The following is a 19824-nucleotide window of genomic DNA, read 5'->3' on the forward strand; positions in this document are numbered from 1 at the left end:
ACGGAGACTGAAAAGGAAACATTTAAAGACTTTAAACTATTACTTTGAAATAAAAATATGATTAGGTAAAATAATAAATAATGCCATCCCATGAAAATCTTAAGATGAAGGCATGTCACACGCCTCGATGAGCTGGCTGGGGACAGGCCACGGGGATCCTCGCCCTCTCCCAGCCTCCAGGCACACCCCCGCCAAGCGTTCCGCTCATACAGGAATAAAATGGCCACACTGTCCAAATCTTCACTTTATTTTTTAATATAAAAAATGAAATTTTGGAAACCCACCCTACCTTTTCCCCTAACATAATGCTTTACCTCTTAAAAATAAAAATAAAGTACTAATTCTATATACATCACATGTACCATACAAAAATGTATCCAAAGTTTCTATTGCTACCAAAGAGTTCTAAATTAAAACAAGTTACAGAAAGCCCCTCATTGTAAACAAAAGATTACAAGTTACAAAATCAAAGAACACACAGCCAGTCATTTATACAACAACCAACACATCCTGCTCCCAAAGCAAGCTGAATTTTTATGTGCCTGTATAAAAATGCATATCAATATATTTTTGCAAATTTATCTTTCATTATAAAGCAAATGAATACACTTTCTACAATAAATAATCCGCTGGGAGGCACACCCATGGGAGGCTGGGGTGGACGGGCAGAGGCTGGCGGGTGGACAAGGAGGAAGAGGAGGAGGCAGCGGAAGAGGGAGGGAAGGAGGATGGCAACACCCAGAGGAAGCGCCCGCCCGGCCCTCACGGGGGCGGCGGAGTGTTTTTGGTGATTTGCAAATGATGTACACGGCATAAATTTATTCTTCACCTCTTTCCACAAAGTACCTTCAAAATAACGTCATTTTCTTTCTTAAAATACACATTTGTCATTGTAAATTTACATCCCGTCTTATTAAATAAGTGGTACTCTGTGTAAAGAGTATGATTTACAAAATTATTAAACATTCAAAAGTCTTTCAAAAAAAAGCTACAGATCAAAGAAAGTGACATAAGCAGCACCCTCCGGTGTGACCTGTGATGGGCACAGAGTCGCGCTTGGAAGACGCGCCCACGCCATTCACAGAGTGCCCAGACGGGGATGGTTTCATAGAAAACTTGGAAATAAAACCTCCCCCACCTCCCCAGGGCAAAAGAATTAAAGAACTACGCCTAAAAATCAGAATAAGTTAAGTTTTGAACAATATACAAATATGTACACTTATCAACACTATGGACAAGGCCGCAGAGGTGACGTCAGTCAATGTCACTGAGGTCGCTGGCTGGCTCCCCATGCACACGGCTCAGGTGGTTCATGGCACGGTCGAAGGCGATCCTGACGGCCTTTCGGATGCTGGAGTTCCTCCCTTCCATCATTTTTAACTTGTCTATTGTCTCGTCAATACCAAGGGGAACCATTTTGGACTTGGGGAGCCATTGCCTTTTTAAAAGAAAAAAAGATGGAGGAGTGACGTCAGCATCATAGCAGAGTGAGCTTACCTGTGACTCTCTCCCCTTCAACATACAACAAAAAGGAGAAACCATATTCCACCAGAAAATATCCTAATAGCACAGGAATCCTTGGAGAGTCACAGCAGCCACATGACAGAGGGCAGAGAGGCTGGAGCCCCCCACGGAGGAGCTGGAACAGAGTAAGAGAGATCTCCACTCTCTCCCCTAGAGACTGGGATCACTGCTGCAGGAGGTGCCAGGAGGGAATGAGCGAGGGAGGGGTCACACATCCACGGGATCGCCCAGGACTCCCTAGCGCCCTTGCAGCCTAGAGGGAAGCCCTCTAATGGAGGTGAAAGCTTCCGAGTGGGGTGACCTTATCAAACTAGGACCCTAGGAGATGAGACAGTGAGAGCTGATTGGGAAACCTGGGTCTGTGCACAAGAGAAAGCTCCCCACCCCCCACCCACGTTGTGCTGCGCCATCTCGGCTGAGGGTGGAGGGCTCAGAATACGCAGCTCCTGACCCCCATCCAGTGGCGACAGGCTGTAACTGCAACCGAATAATATCACAATGGTAAAACCCCATTCTTCCAGCATCAGGGAGTTCATCAAAACTCCAGACCAGAGAGAAAACAATAAATACCCAGAATTCTGTCCTGAGGCTCAGAAATAAGTAAACTAAATGACAATGAATTCAGAATAGCTATCGTCAAAAAACTCAATGAGGTAAAAGAGAATATAGAGAAACAATTCAACGAGTTCAGGAGCTACTTCACAAAAGAGATTGAAACTGCAAAGGAGAATCAATGAGAAATACTAGGGATGAAAGACATAATGGAAGAGATAAAACAAAACATGGATTCCCTGAATGCTCGTGTGGACCCCATAGAGGAGCAAATCAGCATAAAAGAAGATAGACAAGTTGAATTGCTCCAGACAGAGGAGGAGAGAGAACTGAGACTAAAAAGAAATGAAGAAAATCTCCGAGAACTATCTGACTCAATGAGGAAATGCAACAAAACAATTATACATATCCAAGAAGGTGAAGAGAAGGAGAATGGAGCAGAAAGCGTGCTCACAGAAATAACAGCAGAGAACTTCCCAAATCTAGGGAATGAAAGGGAAATGCGTGTGGAGGACGCTTTCAGATCTCCTAGATTTGTCAATGTAAAAAGACCTACTGCAAGGCATCTAGTAGTAAAACTGGCAAAAATGAATGACAAAGAAAGAATTCTCAGGGCAGCAAGGCAGAAGAAAATAACCTACGAAGGAACCCCTATCAGACTTTCAGAAGATTTCTCTGCAGAAACCTTACAAGCTGGGAAGGAATGGAATGACATATTCAAAATTTTAAAAGATAAAAATCTTCAGCCAAGAATACTCTACCCAGCAAAAACATCCTTCAGATGTGAGGGAGAAATTAAATCTTTCCCAGACAAACAGAGGCTAAGGGACTTCGCAGCCACAAGACCACCCACCCCCCCCGCAAAATCCTCAAGAAGGCCTTCATACCTGAAAAAAGAAAAAAAGGGAGAAAGGGGTCACAAAACACAAGGTAAGGAGACAAACAGAATCAGAATAGGATAGCAAATCTTCAACTACAGCATTAGGCTAAAGGGAAGGAAAACACCAAAAACAAAGACAATCTTGTCACTTTAACCACAAACTCACCACACACGTTGGAAGAAGATATGAAAATAGTAACTTAGGAGGGGAGGAGGAAAGGGACTGAGTCAGTTTAGACTACAGAAATAAGAGGCCATGAGAAAATGGACTATGTTATGCACGAGATTCTGAATACAAACTTCAGGGTAGCGACTAAACTAAACAGCAGAACAGAGACACAAAAAATAAATAAGGAAAAAACTAAGAAACACAGCATAAGAAACTACAGAAGTCAATGGGTAGACCAAATCACACAGGACGAGAAACAAAGGAAATGCAGGAAAACCAGAAAACGAGCGACAGAATGGCAGCATTAAGCCCTCATGCATCAATAATCACCCTCAATGTAAACGGATTGAACTCTCCAATAAAAAGACACAGAGTGGCAAGATGGATTAAAGAACAAGATCCAACAATTTGTTGCCTCCAGGAAACACATCTCAGCTCCAATGACAAATACAGGCTCAGAGTGAAGGGATGGAAGACGATACTACAAGCTAACGGCAAACAAAAGAAAACAGGTGTCGCAATACTTATATCAGACAAAGTAGATTTCAAGATAAGGCAGGTAAAGAGAGACACAGATGAGCAATATATAGTGATCAAAGGGACAATCCATCAAGAAGAAACAACGCTTATAAATATCTATGCACCCAACACAGGAGCACCAAAGTTCATAAAGCAACTATTAACAAACCTAAAAGAAGATAGACAGAAAATCAACAAGGAAACAGTGGAATTAAACAAAAAGCTAAAACAGTTGGACTTAATAGACATATATAGAACACTCCATCCAAAAACAGCAGAATACACATTCTTCTCAACTGCGCACGGAACATTCTCAAGGATAGACCATATGTTGGGAAACAAGGCAAGCCTCTATAAATTTAAAAAAATTGAAATAGTAACAAGCATCTTCTCCGATCATGATGCCATAAAGCTAGAAATTAATTAAAAGAAAAAAGCTGAGAAAGGGACAAAGATAGGGAGACTAAACAACATGCTATTGAACAAGCAATGGATCATTGAAGAAATTAAAGAAGCAATCAAAAAACATCTGGAGACAAATGTAAATGATAACATGCCATACCAACTCATACGGGATACAGCAAAAGCTATATTAAGAGGGAAATTGATCGCAATACAGGTACACCTTAACAAACAAGAAAAATCCCAAATAAGCAACCTCAAATTGAACCTAACTGAATTAGAGAAAGAGGAACAAACAAAGGCCAAAGTCAGCAGAAGGAGAGAAATAATAAAAATTAGAGCAGAAATAAATGCTATTGAAACGAAAAAGGCAGTAGAAGGGATCAACGAAACAAAGAGCTGGTTCTTTGAGAAGATAAATAAAATTGACTAACCCCTAGCCAGACTTACAAAGAAAAAAAGACACAGCTCAGACAAACAAAATTAGAAATGAAAGAGGAGAAACAATGGATACCGCAGAAACACAACAGATTCTAAGAGAATACTACGAAAAACTATATGCCACAAAATGGATAACCTAGAGGTAATGGATAAATTCTTGGACTCCTACAATCTCCCAAAGCTTAGTCAAGAAGAAGCAGACAATTTGAACAGACCAATCACAAGGAAAGAGATTGAAACAGCAATCAAAAGCATCCCAAAGAATAAAAGCCCAGGACCAGATGGCTTTCCTGGGGAATTCTATTAAACTTTCAGAGAGGATTTAATACCTATACTTTTCAAGCTATTCCAAAAAATTAGGGAGGATGGACACTTCCTAACACATTCTACGAGGTCAACATCACGCTGATACCAAAGCCTGACAAGGATGATACAAAAAAGGAGAACTACAGGCCAATATCGCTGATGAATATAGACGCAAAAATTTCCAACAAAATTTTGGCAACTTGAATTCAGCAATACATCAAAAGGATCATACATCATAACTAAGTGGGATTCATACCAGGGACACAGAGATGGTTCAACATCCGCAAATCAATCAACGGATACACCACATCAACAAACTGAGGAATAAAAACCACATGATCATCTCAATAGATGCAGAGAAAGCATTTGACAAGATCCAACAGCCATTTATGATAAAAACTCTTGCCAAAATGGAGATAGAAGGAAATTACCTCAACATAATAAAGGCCATATATGAAAAAGCCACAGCCAATATCATACTCAATGAGCAAAAACTGAGGGCCATCCCCCTGAAAACAGGAACGAGACAAGGATGCCCACTATCACCACTCTTATTCAACATAGTACTGGACGTTTTGACAAGAGCAATTAGGCAAGAGAAAGGAATAAAAGGAATCCAAATAGGGAGGGAAGAAGTGAAACTCTCACTCTTTGTAGACGACGTGATCTTATATATAGAAAACCCCAAAGAATCCATTGGAAAACTATCAGAAATAATCAACAACTACAGCAAAGTTGCAGGGTATAAAATCAACTTACGTAAATCAGTAGCATTTCTAAACTCTAATAACGAACTAACAGAAAAAGAACTCAAGAACACAATACCATTCACAATCGCAACAAAAAGAATAAAATACATTGGGGTGAATTTAACTAAGGAAGTGAAAGACCTATACAACGAAAACTACAAGACTTTCCTGAAAGAAATTGATGATGACATAAAGAGATGGAAAGACGTTCCATGCACATGGATTGGAAGAATAAACATAGTTAAAATGTTCATACTACCTAAAGCAATTGACAGATTCAACGCAATCCCAATCAGAATCCCAATGACATTCTTTACAGAAATAGAACAAAGAATCCTAAAATTCATATGGGGCAACAAAAGACCCCGAATTGCTAAAGCAATCCTGAGAAAAAAGAACAAAGCTGGAGGCATCACAACCCCTGACTTCAAAACATACTACAAAGCCATAGTGATCAAACCAGCATGGTACTAGTACAAAAACAGGCACACAGATCAATGGAACAGAATTGAAAGCCCAGAAATAAAACCGCACATCTACGGACAGCTAATCTTCCACAAAGGAGCTGAGGGCCTACAATGGAGAAAAGAAAGTCTCTTCAACAAATGGTGCTGGGAAAACTGGAAAGCCACATGTAAAGAATGAAAATTGACCATTCTTTTTCACCATTCACCAAAATAAACTCAAAATGGATCAAAGACCTAAAGGTAAGACCTGAAACTGTAAGGCTTCTAGAAGAAAATTTGGGCAGTACACTCTTTGACATCAGTATTAAAAGGATCTTTTCGGACACCATGTCTTCTCAGACAAGGGAAACAATAGAAAGAATAAACAAATGGTACTTCACCAGACTAAAAAGCTTCTTCAAGGCAAGGGAAAACAAGATTGAAACAAAAAAACCACCCACCAATTGGGAAAAAATATTTGCAAGTCATGTATCTGACAAAGGGTTAATCTCCATAATATATAAAGAACTCACACAACTCAACAACAAAAAATCAAACAACCCAATCAAAAAATGGGCAGGGGACATGAAAAGATATTTCTCCAAAGAAGATATCCAGATGGCCAATAGGCACATGAAAAGATGTTCATCATCACTGATCATCAGGGGAATGCAAATCAAAACTACACTAAGATATCACCTTACACCCATTAGAATGGCAAAAATAACCAAAACAAAAAGTAACCAATGTTGGAGAGGTTGTGGAGAAAAAGGAACCCTCATACACTGCTGGTGGGAATGCAAACTGGTGCAGCCACTATGGAAAACAGTATGGAGATTTCTCAAAAAATTAAAAGTAGAAATACCATATGACCCAGCCATCCCACTACTGCGTATCTATCCAAAGAACTTGAAGTCAGCAATTCCAAAAGTCCCATGCACCCCAACGTTCACTGCAACATTATTTACAATACCCAAGATGTGGAAGCAACCTAAGTGCCCATCAACTGATGACTGGAAAAAGAAGATATGGTATATTTATACAATGGAATACTACTCAGCCATAGAAAAGAATAAAATCATCCCATTCACAACAACATGGATGGACCTTGAGGGAATTATGTTAAGTGAAATAAGCCAGATAGAGAAAGACAATCTCTGTATGACTCCACTCATATGAGGAAGTTAAACATGTGGACAAAGAGAACAGATTAGTGGCTACCAGGGGAAAGGGGGGGTGTGGGTGGGCACAAAGGGTGAAGGGGTGCACCTACAACACGACTGACAGACAATAACGTACAACTGAAATTTCACAAGGTTGTAAACTATCATAATCTCAATAAAAAGTTAAAAAAAAGGTTAAGGCCACTTAAAGCTTTAATCATTGTAATACAAACGAATAAACTACAAATGAGTTATTTATTATGGCACAGAATATTTACTTTGAAAGACCAATTTGAGTGATGATAAACTTACTTTCAAAATATTTTCTAATTCAAACTTGTAACATATTTAAACAGAATTCAGAAGGAATTCTGAAGGCTTTACAACTCCGATTTTAAAATCAGTCTCTTCAGTATACACCTATACTATATATAAGGTACAACGCTAACACTAGTTCAATCAATAACTATTTAACCAGTGCCTATATTGTGCCAAACACTGCACTAGGGCTAAGGATATAAAAAATAAAAGTAACCCTTGCATGCCCCGCTTCGGTGGCCCAGGGTTTGCAGGTTCAGATCCTGGGTGAGGGAAAAAAAAGGAAAAAGATGGGAACAATAAGAACTGCCCGCTCGGTAACTTCCACACACTTCATGGGGTAATGTAACAACACAGGGCCCTCCAGATGACATCAGGCACTGTGGGGCGAAGGGCGGGAAGAGAAGCTCTGGGAAAACCCCTGCCCAACTTTTCTGCCACACCTCTGGGGCACAGGGGTTCAGGGAAGGTACAAGAACCAGGTTGTTACCTCCTCTCCTCCCCAAGACTTCCCAAGGGGCCACTGTGTCCTGGAGGCCGGTGGGAGGCAGGCACACCCTGTCAGTCATCCACCTTTCCTGAGTGACCACTAAGGGCCACATAAGACAAGCAAAGGAACATGCCAGTAGACACCCCCATGTATATGTCTGCGAAAACCAACACATACAACACATGCACAGACATATATATGTGCACGCAGACACACTCACACATGTTCACAGACATATGCACACACCAACACATGCACACATGTATACGTGCGTATGGGCACGCACTCACACAAGACGTGTGCAGAGATATGTGCACACAAGTATATATGTGCACACCAAGACTCACACAGTGAGACCCCAAGAGAGCAGCAGGGGACCCAGCAGTGGGGCTGCTGGCCATCAGACTGGACAAAGCCCGGCGTGAACCTCTGTCTGGGTCTGACTAGGAGAAGGTCAGCGTGAGGAGAAAGATGGGGACGCGGCTATTAATACCACCACACATGCCAATGCTGGTGGGTTCCAGGGGGCAGCCCCACCCTAGAGGGTGGCAGGGCATGCATCTCCTCAGACAGGCCACGCACAGCTGGCTCCACAAGGTGTAATGAAGCACCTTTGCCCTCCGACAGGCCACGCAGCCACTCCTTGCCAAACAGCCTCAGGCGAAGAGAACGCCCAGTTCTGAGGGGCAGAGAACCTAAGTCAAAATCGCCTGGGGCCCCCGCCACCAGCATCATGAGTTTTCAGAGCTGGAGGTGCTGTGGTGACGGCTCCTTCTGCATGCACAGACAGCCAAATGCAGCCTACACTCAAGGGGGTCAGGGTCTGAACCACAGCATGTCGGGGGCCCAAGGCACTATGGGCAAGGGAGGCCCAAAGCAGGGAACCCTAGCAGAGCACTAGGTAGGAAGCCCACTGAAGCCTATAAGTACTACATGGACCCACACAGGTAAGAAATGAAGAGACGAGGCATGGCCAGTGGGATCCAGGCAGGAAGAAGAGCTGTAGGAACAGAGATCTGGCTGGGTGCTCAGCACTCACCCCCTGTCCCCAAGGGGGCTGGGCTGGCAGTAGAGCCCCCACCTTAAATGTCGGCAAGCACCTGCAGGGCCCGGCTGCTCACACCCCTCTCCATGCTTAGGTTTATGATGACATGGCAGCAGACGTCAGAACACAAGTACACACTGATCCTGCAGCATCTGCACAGACGCCCAGGCCCCACGTGCCATGGAGCCCAGGGCCCATTCCTGCAAGCCTGGACACCTGCACTCACCAGCTCCTCTTATTATCGAAGAAGAGAACGAGGAAGAGCTTCTCATCTGCCTTGGTCTGCATGTGCTCACCGATCTTCAGCACGTCCAACGGCGGGGCCGGGATGGTGACTCCATTGTGGTGGCCAGGCACGCGTGGCATCTTGGGGTCAATAATCTGCCAAGGGAGAGCACACGTGGGTCATGTCTGAGCACTCGTACACCATGCCCCTGAAGGAAGTCTCCAGCCCCAAGCTGAGGTGGGTTTTGAAGGAACCCTACGGACACCCTGACATTCCAACACGCAGGTCTCTCAGGACACGCATCCCCACAACAATGGCAGGATGTCTCTGGAGCTTGGAGCACAGGGCCATGCTGCTCAGCGCCTCTGCTCCCCACAGAGCAGCAGCACCAACCCCATGCCCGACCCAGAGATACAGCCTCCATGAGGTGTGCCAACTGGGATCCCGGCCCCATGATCTGCTTGTCCCATGGCTCACCAGGGCTGGGTACGAGGGGTAGCCGCTGCACTTGGCCCACACAACTTTCAGGGGCTCGAGAACGGAGGCCGCAGCATCGGTTGAAATCCACATGCTGTTCTGACCAACCTCTGGGGAAAGAAGGAGCAGAGAAAGTGAGTAATCAGAAGGCAGGCAGAGCTCCCCCACCCCCAGAACTCGACATGGCCATGAACATGTGGGGCCACCCCAAGCCAGACGCAAGTTGTCCCCCTGCAGCCACCTCCCAAGTAGCAGGATGGTCACGGATGCACCTGGCCCCAGCCTGAGGGTACACAGGACTGGGGGAGGCAGAGAGACGGCCCCTCTGCCCTTCTGTGGGTGTCTGGAGCCTCCACACCCCTCTGCTGCTGCAACACTGCATAACCCATAGCCTAGTTCGAGAGCTTCCTCACACCCCTCCCCAGGGCCTCCAACCTCCAGATTCCCAGTGTCTTCCCCTTCCTTAGTCCCCCCTGCCAATCTCCAAGGAAAGGGCCCCCCACTACATCTCTGCAACCGACACCCCAAATTTAAAACTAGAGCCCTGGCTCCCTCCACAGAACCACCGCCTACTGTGCCCTCCCCACCCGCCTTGCCCACCTGACCCAGCACGGAGCCTCGCCTGACTTGGAGACCTCGCTCAGAAGCCTACCACATCGATGTCCTAGTGATGGAGGTCTTGCCTGGCCCCCAGCCCAGTCTCCACTCAGGCAAGGACAAAGTTCAAGGCCATGTTGATGGGCCTCTCTCTGCTCAGAACTCTCCTGTGTCACTCCTCGCCGTGGCCCTGCCCTTCTTGCTTCGTGCTTCTGCCCCAACACCCCCGCACAGCACAGGTGCTGCCTGCAGCAAGAGCTGCTCCCACCAACCCCAAGCCCCAGCGGCCCAGCTTAGTGGGGCCCTCCCTCACCTGCCTCTAATGCTGAAACTTGAGGAACCACCACCCTGAGGCCCACACTTGGTTGCAAATGACAGATGAGCCTAAACAAACATTGGGTGGCCTTGACAGTGTCTGATGCCCAGCAACCATTTAGAGCTGAGTTTTCTGCACAGAAAACGATAAACTGCAGGACAAAATCGTCACTGTCCTCTCACAGCCCCCAGCAGTGGCTACAAGGACTCCGGCCCGCAGGCCCCATCCAGCTCAGTGCACAGACTGCAGCCGTGCCCTTCCGAGAGGGAGCTCCACTGACACCAGAGAAACCCCAGGGGGAGGGGCAGAGCTCAGCTTTGAGGCGGACATAACCACAGAGGCCACATGGGCGCCGATGGCCTGACGTGCTGCCTTCTGGAAGAGTGGCGTGAGTGTGAACTCACCGGCTGCGATCCTGGCCGCCCTGGCGTAGTTCCCATTCTCGATGCAGGAGATGAGCTGGCTGCGGTCCTCCAGCGTGTGTCTACGCACCAGGGCAGGCTTGCCACGGCCACACCTGGGCGCACTAAGACTTCAGGAGGAAAAGCACAGCTGCGTCAGAAAGTGGCTCCTTCCTCACTGCCCAATCTGCAGCCCCAGGGCCGGACACTGCGGGGGCTGAGCCAAGAGCCCCACAGCAACCCACATGAAGCAGGTTGTGCCCAGCAAGCCTGGGGCCGCAGGACCCCCAGCTACAAAGTGGCCTCCACAGGGCAGACGAGCAGGGCTGTGCTTGCCGCCGTTTTGATAAAGGCAAGGCTTTGGGAGGAAAAGACAAAGTATAAATGTAACTATAGATTCAAAAATTGTTAATTTTTTATGTAGAATGTTTTCTATTCCTGGTTAAATTCTACAAAGAAGATTAATATATAACACACAGGAAACTGCCCCTAAAGGTCAGAATACACACACCCCTCCCCAGGCCAGGGCCTGTGGTGGGGCAGGGGAGCCACGTGGGGGAGGCATGAGGACTGTGTACCCACCTCGAGTCACAGAGCGGGCTGCTGCTGGAGGAGATGCTGGACTCGGAGGCACAGCGTCGTCGGGGTGCTGCTTTCCTCCCCGGGGCGCCGCCCAGCTCCTGCTCGCTCCTCGCACCCCCAAAGCCATTGGTGAGACCTGCAACACAGGCACGCAGGCACCTGAGCTCAGCTCTGTCAGAGCCACTGCTCCAAGCGCGACCATCCTCTCTGACCTTGGGATAGGCTGTACAAGGACGATTCATACACCAGGTCAGACAGCATCTTTTTTTTCACCCCACAGCCCCCAGCACCCAGCAGAGAGCTTAAAACACAGGAGATGGAGAAGCACTTGTGGAATGAAATAAAGATAGCAAATTATAATAAATTCAAATCCAACTAGTTCAGAGAACACTTGTCTAAAGGTGTTCTCCTTAAAAAAGCAAAAATTTTTAAATAGGTTCCCCCAAGACAAAGAAAGGGGCATCCAGGTATTCCTTCCTAAATCAATGGATTCTGCACACTTGTTGATCTAGTCCACACTGGGGAATGAGCCACATCTGGATGAGGCCCCTCCAAGTCTAGGCCACATGGGGGCCACCTCATTAAGGAGTCAGACCATCACCAAGAGAGGATTCATGCAGAGGAGCTTCAGTGGGAACAGCCGGTATAAGAAAAAATCTTCTTTCAAAAGAAAAGTATTAACATGAACCTCAAAAACAGTTTAAAACAAAAAATGAGCATCTCATTAACCTAGGCCACCATGTCTGGAAGGTCCAAAACTACAGGCACCACACCCATGGGGTGGGCCGGCACCGCTGCACCGGGAAGGTAGACATCACTGGTTTTCAAACATTCTAAGTAGCTGAATAAGACACAATCTCACCATCTCAGTGTGGGAGCATCTTAATCAAAGCAGATCTCAAAGCCAAACCACGCATCTTCCCCTGAAAAGCCACAGGTCTCCCTCCCTCCGACATCTCAGTAGGCAAGGATGACGCCCGAAGCAGAAACCTCTCCCACAGAGACACAGCGAGCTGTAGGCGAGTGCCACGCCGCTGGGCCCAGCCTGCTCCCTCCAGGGGCCACAGCTGGAGGGCTGTGAATAATTTTTTTTCCCCAAAAATGAATCCCATTCCCTCTGCTTAAAAAATTTTTAAATTTCTTTCTTCGAATTTGTCTTGAATCTGGGTGGCCAGATTACAGGGGTTTTTGATCTGCTTTATATGCTTTTCCATATTTTCTCAATGAATATGACTCACTTTTAAATAAGGGAGGTGAATAAACTTTGATGGCAGCGTCTTAAGAAATAAAAATGTGGAAACTGGACGGGTTTTGCTGCTCCCTGAACAGACCGAAGCTATGCATTTTTAAGTAAATTCATTGGACAGCCCGCTCCATTTCTGTTGGACGTAACACCACTGGCCTTAAGAAAAACTTAGTGTTTTTATTTTAAACCTAATTCATACTTACAAGAACTAATTGCAGATAGTCAGGGGTGTTATAAGAGTTTACCAAACAGTCTTGAAAAAAGCAGGCCCATAAAATCCAGCAGTCGAGCTGACAACATAGGGCTGAGACCTGGCAAGCTCCTATCACCCTTGAACACAGATGAACCACCTGCAGTCCCTTTACAGCAGGTGGGGAAAACGGGGAGTGAGGGACAAGGCCCTGCATCTCAACCCCCAGGGTCCTCGGAGGCTGACCATTCTCAGGAGGGCACAGAAGGTGCCATCCAGGCCCACTGGGATCTCCCAAGAGCAGAGAGACCCCCAAATCTGAGTCAGGCAAGTCAGAGACAGCGCACCCAACCCAGACGGACAGAACCAGGACACAGGACCTGGGCGTGAGAGAAGGGTGCAGTCAGGCAGGTGCACATCAGGTGCCCAGGACCAGCGAGGCTATAAGGCCACACCTGCACCCTCGGGGGCAGCCCCAGGACATCACCAACGCCGGGCCGGGTCCAGACACACGCTGTGGCAACAGTCCAGGCGAAAAGGAGGCAGAACCACGAAGCCACCCACATCTAACACCCCTGTGACTTCCCAAACAAGGAGGCCTTTCAAGAAAAGTGATGGATGAGTCTCACCACCTGTGACAGGGAAGAGCCTGACTGAGGGATGAACAGGGTCCAGCATCCACAACTGGCTCCTCCCCATCCCGCAGCAGATGGTGGCCGCTGGGAAAAGCAAGAGAAGAGCAGGCAGTGCCCGTTACAGACACACCTGGCACCTGGGGAGAAAGGAGACCTGGCAGTAAAGCATGGAGCGCAGCCACACTCGAGATGTCCACTAGGAGAATGGAAGAGGTGTGATCTGCACAATGTGCTTGGTGACAACCACCACCTGAAGCCAGGCTCCACAAGTGACACTAAGGGGAAACGATTAAAATGCAGGGCAAATCTTCCATCTGAGAAATTAAAGAGAATGGTCACGTCCCCCTCTCACCGTCCTAAGGACTTAGGTAGAGGACACACACACCCAGTGTGACGAGTTATTCACATACACGGTTTCTCACGTGCTACCTGTGAAATGTCACTGAGCACCTACTAAGTGGCAGGCCCACAGACAAGCCCAGCAGCATGAGGCCGCTATGGCCAGAGCAGGACCCCACAACAGCAACGGGCTCTGAGGGGCCGCCCAGCCCTCAGCCATGACCCTCCTGCTGTGACCTCCCCCTGCTCCCTCACTGGCCCCTCCCAATGGGCTCCCTATGCAAACATTGCCTGCCAGCTGTGGCTCAGGGAGCCCACCAGGCCACACACTGGAGACCCTGCAAGGACATGATATGACACGCAGGCAGGCAGGTTCTGGAGGTCTGCACAGAGGGGAGCCCACAGGCCATTCACGAACAGCAAGCTTCCATGCAGCGCCCGAACCCCTCACCACAACCCTGCACAGAGCAGAGCGTACTCTCAGCAACCATCTTAGCACAAGGTAGTCTTTTAAACACTGAGAGTAAAGTTAGCACACAATGAAAAACAAATTACAAGACAAGGTGGCTATCAGGAAAAAGCCAATGCCCTCCAACGCGAGAGCTGCCTCTCCACACAGGGCATTCAAGACTCAGCCCAGCCCCGTGACAGGTAGCACCATGAGGACTTCTTAGTAAGGAGACAGCAGCAAACACTAATGCTCCTTCTCTGCCCCTAAAGGCACGACCCACAGAGCCAAGAGCATCCTGGCCTGACTCCCCAACCATCAAGGCCGTTCCAGGCCTTCCCGAGACACCCATCAGTAATGGCTTCCCAAGGCTGGGACCTCCACCCTGCATAGCTCACACCCACCAGGCAGCAAGAAGTCCCAAGTGCTTCCACAGGTGTGACAGATGGCCAGGGTCCACACCCACCACGCCCTTGCTGGGCCTTGAAGAACCTTCTGGATGGCAGCTCGGCAAGAGGCAAGGCAAGGTAAGGTAAGGTAAGGAGACGGCCGCACTCGCCGCCGCCGTGCACCCGGGGCCACGTGGTGTGGACGTAAGCGCTCCCAGCACCACCCAGGCTGCCACTTGGCTCCTGCTGACCCTGATGACACAGGACAGATGTGGGGTCAGCGTCAGAGGCCACGGGCACCATGACTGCACTCGGCCTCTCGGAGCGGTGGGGCATGCCCATTAGTTTGTTACACGTTTTTATTTTTACTATTGGCAATATAAATGCATTTCTTGTGCATTTTTCAACCTTTCGATAAAAACACAAAAACACAGCAAATATGAAGAACCCAACCACCCTGATTTTGCCTAGACCAGCTCCAAGAAGATGCAGCAGTGGCAGGGAAGGCTCACACAGGACACCTGGCAGGGGACGCCTCCAGTCCCACGGACAAGACTTCTGCTCGCTGAGGCAGGCGCTGGGCATGGTGACCAGAGAGACAGAGCTGCCGCTGCTCAATTATCCACGGGGGACGACCAGGAGGCAATAAAGGAAAGAGAAGGGAGATCAGGGAGAAACTGGGAAACAAAGATGCTAACAACCGAGGGAGAGATCTTCCAGCCGGGCCGTGTGGAGTGTGCAGAGTTCCTTCCTGAGCCCGGGTGCCCCAACCCAGATCCCCTGGTCATCTCAGGCCCGGTTCTGTGCCGGCCAAGGGCAGGATCAGAATCTCTGTCCACGTAAGTCATCTGTGGATGCAGCAGGCTCTCCGAGCACTTGACTCTAAGGCTTCCCTCTGCATCGGTCACACCTATCCACAGGAGGGGCCGAGGAAGCATCCTGCCAGCTCGAGGAGGGTGCCGGCGGTCCTCATGCACCTGCGCGGTCCTCCTGTGGGCGTCTGGCTCTGACTTACAGAAGGGGTGGGTGGGGTGGGGCAGGTCTCCTCCAAGTGTTGGTGTTTGTGTTTGTTTGGAGGATGGCTGAACTGATGCTTCCAACGTTATCCACAAGAATTACGTGAAATGCAAGGATGCAGCGATCTCTCTGCGCTCCAAAATGACCGCTTAGCAGAGCTCCAGTCCAAGTTGAGTAAGAGAAAATAATTAGGATCCAAAGAGTGAACTACCCAGCATGTTAGTAGTTAAAATGAGAACCTGGAAAACAGCGAAAAAGCCATTTAGTCTGACTGAAAGGCACCAACAGACCAGCCTCCTCCCTGAACAGCCTAAGGACACAAAAGACTCTCCCTCTCTCCCACACAGGCCCCGCCAGTGACAACAGGAATCACGGAGGAGTCTCAAGAGAAGAGACCAGTAGCACAGAAGTTCTGGCCTGATTTACTCATCATTGGAAGTCAGTCAGTGGTCATGGAAGAAGGAAGCCAGGAGACAGTGCAGGCTCTACAAGATGTGACCACAGGACGAGCAGGGTAGTTGCGCTAACCCTCCATGAGGGCAAGAAGCACTGCACACTTCACCCATGGGTGCTTCCAATACCGCGAGAGCAGGAAGGACCCACAGCGGGGCTGGCGTCTCAGAATGAACAAATCTGTTTTCACTCTAACTTGGAAACCCTACAGCACACTGTGGAACACCAGAGAATGCCCCACAAGGCAGAGCACACAGATGAATCTCTGGGAAAACAGCAAAGTTCAGAATACTTCAAATCCTCAGACTGCGAAGACTGCAGCTCAGAGCAAGAAACCCGGAACATGCAGAGAGCACCGGGAGGCCCGGGCAAAATCAAGGCCAGTAAGGGGTGCCAGGAGGGACACGCCAGGTGGCACCAGCCCTGTGCCTGAGCGCCAAGTGGATCCTAATGCTACTAAGGCTCCGGGCATACAGGAGAACGCTAGGACTCAGTAGGCATCCACTGAGTCTAGGGCCATTCTGGAACAAGAAAGCAGAAGCCTCCACTTCAAAAAGATCAAAGGTGCAGGCGCTCCTCCAGACACCCACTCACTGGAGGCCTGCGGTAAAACCTCCACGTAAGACTCACCGCCGCCACCAAAAGCCTGCAGAATCCTCCACTCAGAAGGGGAAAAGTGGAAGGAGGGGGCACTTTATTTTTATGTTTGGTGAGTAAGACCAAGAGGCCCCTGAAAGTCATGACCGCCAGGCTAGTGGAACCTCACCAACAGCTGGAGGCCCACAGGTGGCCACAGTCCCAGCAGGACCAACTGGTCAGGTGAAGGCCACCATGGGGCCTGGCAGATTATTCTCAGACATCCACTTCACGGGGGGGGGCCCTGGACCAACCATGCCCCGCACTCATGCTGCCGACAGGGTGGTCAGAGCTCTGGTGTGGGGTGGGCACCCCAGACAGGGGAGAGCACTGGCCAGGGCCTGGCGCTCAGAGCTATCACTAACCAGATAGGCCCTGGGGCCCAGAGCACAACACACACTGACTTTCCGCCCACTCCTAATTGCTGGGACTTGTCAGTACGCTTAAAAAACAAGTGGAAAGAGTCTTCCACTAAATTTGGCTAAGAAAGGCCACGGTGTCATTAAGGGGAATTCTCAAGAACTGAAATAAGCTCCATCTATATTTCTATCTATATCCTATGGAACACTGAAGTCGCTTTGTATTATTTTAGAAAACGAAACAAAAAAGGCTTCAACAAATTATTTAAAAAACTCCAACCTGGTATCAATCCATCAAAATAGACATACGTAAGTAGAGAATTTCTATAAAATTAATTCTATGCACAAAAGTTTCCTACACGTTAAAATGAAATTTATGGGAAACGACTTTGGCAACAAAAAGAATGAACTGTTTGCTGACATGCAGAAACACAGCTGGGCGTAAAGACCTCCAGGAGCTCCAACTCCTCCAGAGACACTTCAGACTCAATGGGCGGAGGGGAGAAACAGATGGCCCTGGGCGGGGCTACCCCCACCACCAGCCACCCACCTGACCCTGTCCTGGCAGGGCTCCAGGACAGGGATTCACTCGCTGCCACCCCAGAAGATAAGGCCAGGGCCCCCCAGACCCACGTGCTCCCGCCTGAAAGGCACGAGAAGCTGCCCTAACGCTCGCAGGGCCGGAAGAAGAAACGTACGGCTCTCTGTCCAGCTCCAGCAGACGGCCAGGCCCGGAGCCACAATAGGACAAACCCACTCACATACACCCCCAAGAGGACGTGTCAGAGACGCAACCCCACCACCTCTCAGAGGCACGGCCATCACCAAACAGGCGCAGATGACAAACAGTCCTGCTAATTCAACCAGCTCAGAGCCTCCTCGGCTTTAATCTGAAAGGTTATAAACAGAGGCCGTGAAAGAGCACACGGCTTCCTTCAAACTTAGCACAGAGGAAATTCCGTGAAAATGCTACTGATATAACACATGCATGGGGAACTTCTTGGCAAATTAATTAAATTTAAGTTATAAAAGCTTAGTAGTAAATGAGAGACACCTTCACTGTTGTTTTAGCAGGCCATAAAAATTTGTCACATATGTACTAACAAAGCTGCATGGAACAGTGAGAAAATGTCAAAAGGATCTTTAACCGACTGGGCCAAGTGCTCTCTTCAGAAGGCCCCAGGATAGAATCCTGTAGAGGGTCCCAGGCACCATCTTCAGAAAGGGAGGCCCATGACACAGCGGAGAGTAGAGCCGACCCCCCCCCCCCGAGGCACCCCCAAACCCCATGCTGTCACTCCTGCGCATGTCCCCACCAGGGGGTTCCACAAACCAGGTGCAGCCTCTCACACACCACCAGTTTACCTGGATGCACACTGTGAAAAACGACCAAGTACTAATTATGCTCTGAGGCCTCTCCTGGTATCCAAAAGACCAGAGGGAAGGGTCGAGCTCAGGCACCCATGCCAGGCCAACCCTGGCCCACAGCCACCCCCAGTGGCGCCACCTCAGACCTATGCTTTAGGACTTTTCAAAGAAAAGCTGCACTGTCTGTCTTCTTTCCTGAAATTAAGAGAACTCTGGACAGTAAACTGCACAAGCAGCTGTGGCACCTCCCGACAACGCTGCCCGGAGCCCCTGCAGGAGAAGAGGACGCGCGGCAAGGCCTCTGTGGCATTTACCTGTGTCCAGGCGCTTTCCCGGGGACCCCTCCTCCACCTCGGAGTCGCCGCAGGTGCTCCGCGACCTTTTTCTTGGCTGCAGAAGAGTCTCCAACCTCGGAAGGACTACAGACAAAAAGGTTTTGGTCCCTAGCTGAGGAGAAGTTGGCTGGGTTTCAGTGTTCTTGGCAGACTTTGGGGGGCTTACACTTTTCGATTTGCAGAAGAGAACAGAAGTGCGTCTGTTTACATCGCTTGATGGCTCCGCCACTGCGGAGGCCGCCGCCGCCGGCGCATCGCCACTACTGGCGAGGGTGGGCTCTGGAGGGTGTCCGATTACCAGTGCGCTCTGAGTGCAAGTGCTATGTGATTCATTATCAAATGTGACTCTTTTGAATAGTTTACTCTGCTCTGGGTTGAGTTCTACTGGTTTGAGGGTTGGTGGTTCTGAATTAGTCTCCGAGTTTGAAGGAAGAGGTAATGCATCTGATGGTTCAAGTTTAGGGGGAGATTTATCTCCTGAAAAAATTATAAATAAAGTGATTTTTGAAAACTGATAATTAAAAAAATCTATTATAAAACTTACTATAAATGTGAAGTCCACCAAATACTAATTCAATTAAGGAAACAAAGCATCACACACACTGTCTGCAAGCAGTGAGGGCCGCTGTGGCCCGGCCCCGGGGCATGGCTACACTGTGTGCGTTTCCCTAACCCCAAACACTGGGGAGCGTGGCACCCAGGTCCAAGTGCCCAGGTGTATAAACAACCATAGAAGATCACTTCGCATACGCCAATATTAAATACATCATTCGAGTTCATGACAATTTCTGCAATCAAAATTCACT

The 19824-nt window shown here is 48.5% G+C and overlaps 1 protein-coding gene across 11 annotated transcripts in view; it reads right to left on the reverse strand.

Annotated features, from left to right (window-relative positions):
- Positions 1-226: 226 nt before the first annotated feature.
- Positions 227-19824, reverse strand: part of BRD1 (bromodomain containing 1) — a 56037-nt gene continuing 36439 nt past the window's right edge. For 3 of the 11 annotated variants that reach the window (XM_070253563.1, XM_023630986.2, XM_023630985.2), the window contains 6 exons: positions 18998-19495; positions 11604-11739; positions 11025-11152; positions 9708-9817; positions 9231-9385; positions 227-1438 (listed from right to left, as the gene is read on the reverse strand). In XM_070253563.1, coding sequence (XP_070109664.1) covers positions 1255-1438; positions 9231-9385; positions 9708-9817; positions 11025-11152; positions 11604-11739; positions 18998-19495 — 1211 coding nt within the window. In that variant the 3' untranslated portion in view covers positions 227-1254. 11 annotated transcript variants of the gene reach the window in all.

Source organism: Equus caballus, chromosome 28 (genome assembly GCF_041296265.1).
Source record: "Equus caballus isolate H_3958 breed thoroughbred chromosome 28, TB-T2T, whole genome shotgun sequence".
NCBI lineage: Eukaryota > Metazoa > Chordata > Mammalia > Perissodactyla > Equidae > Equus > Equus caballus.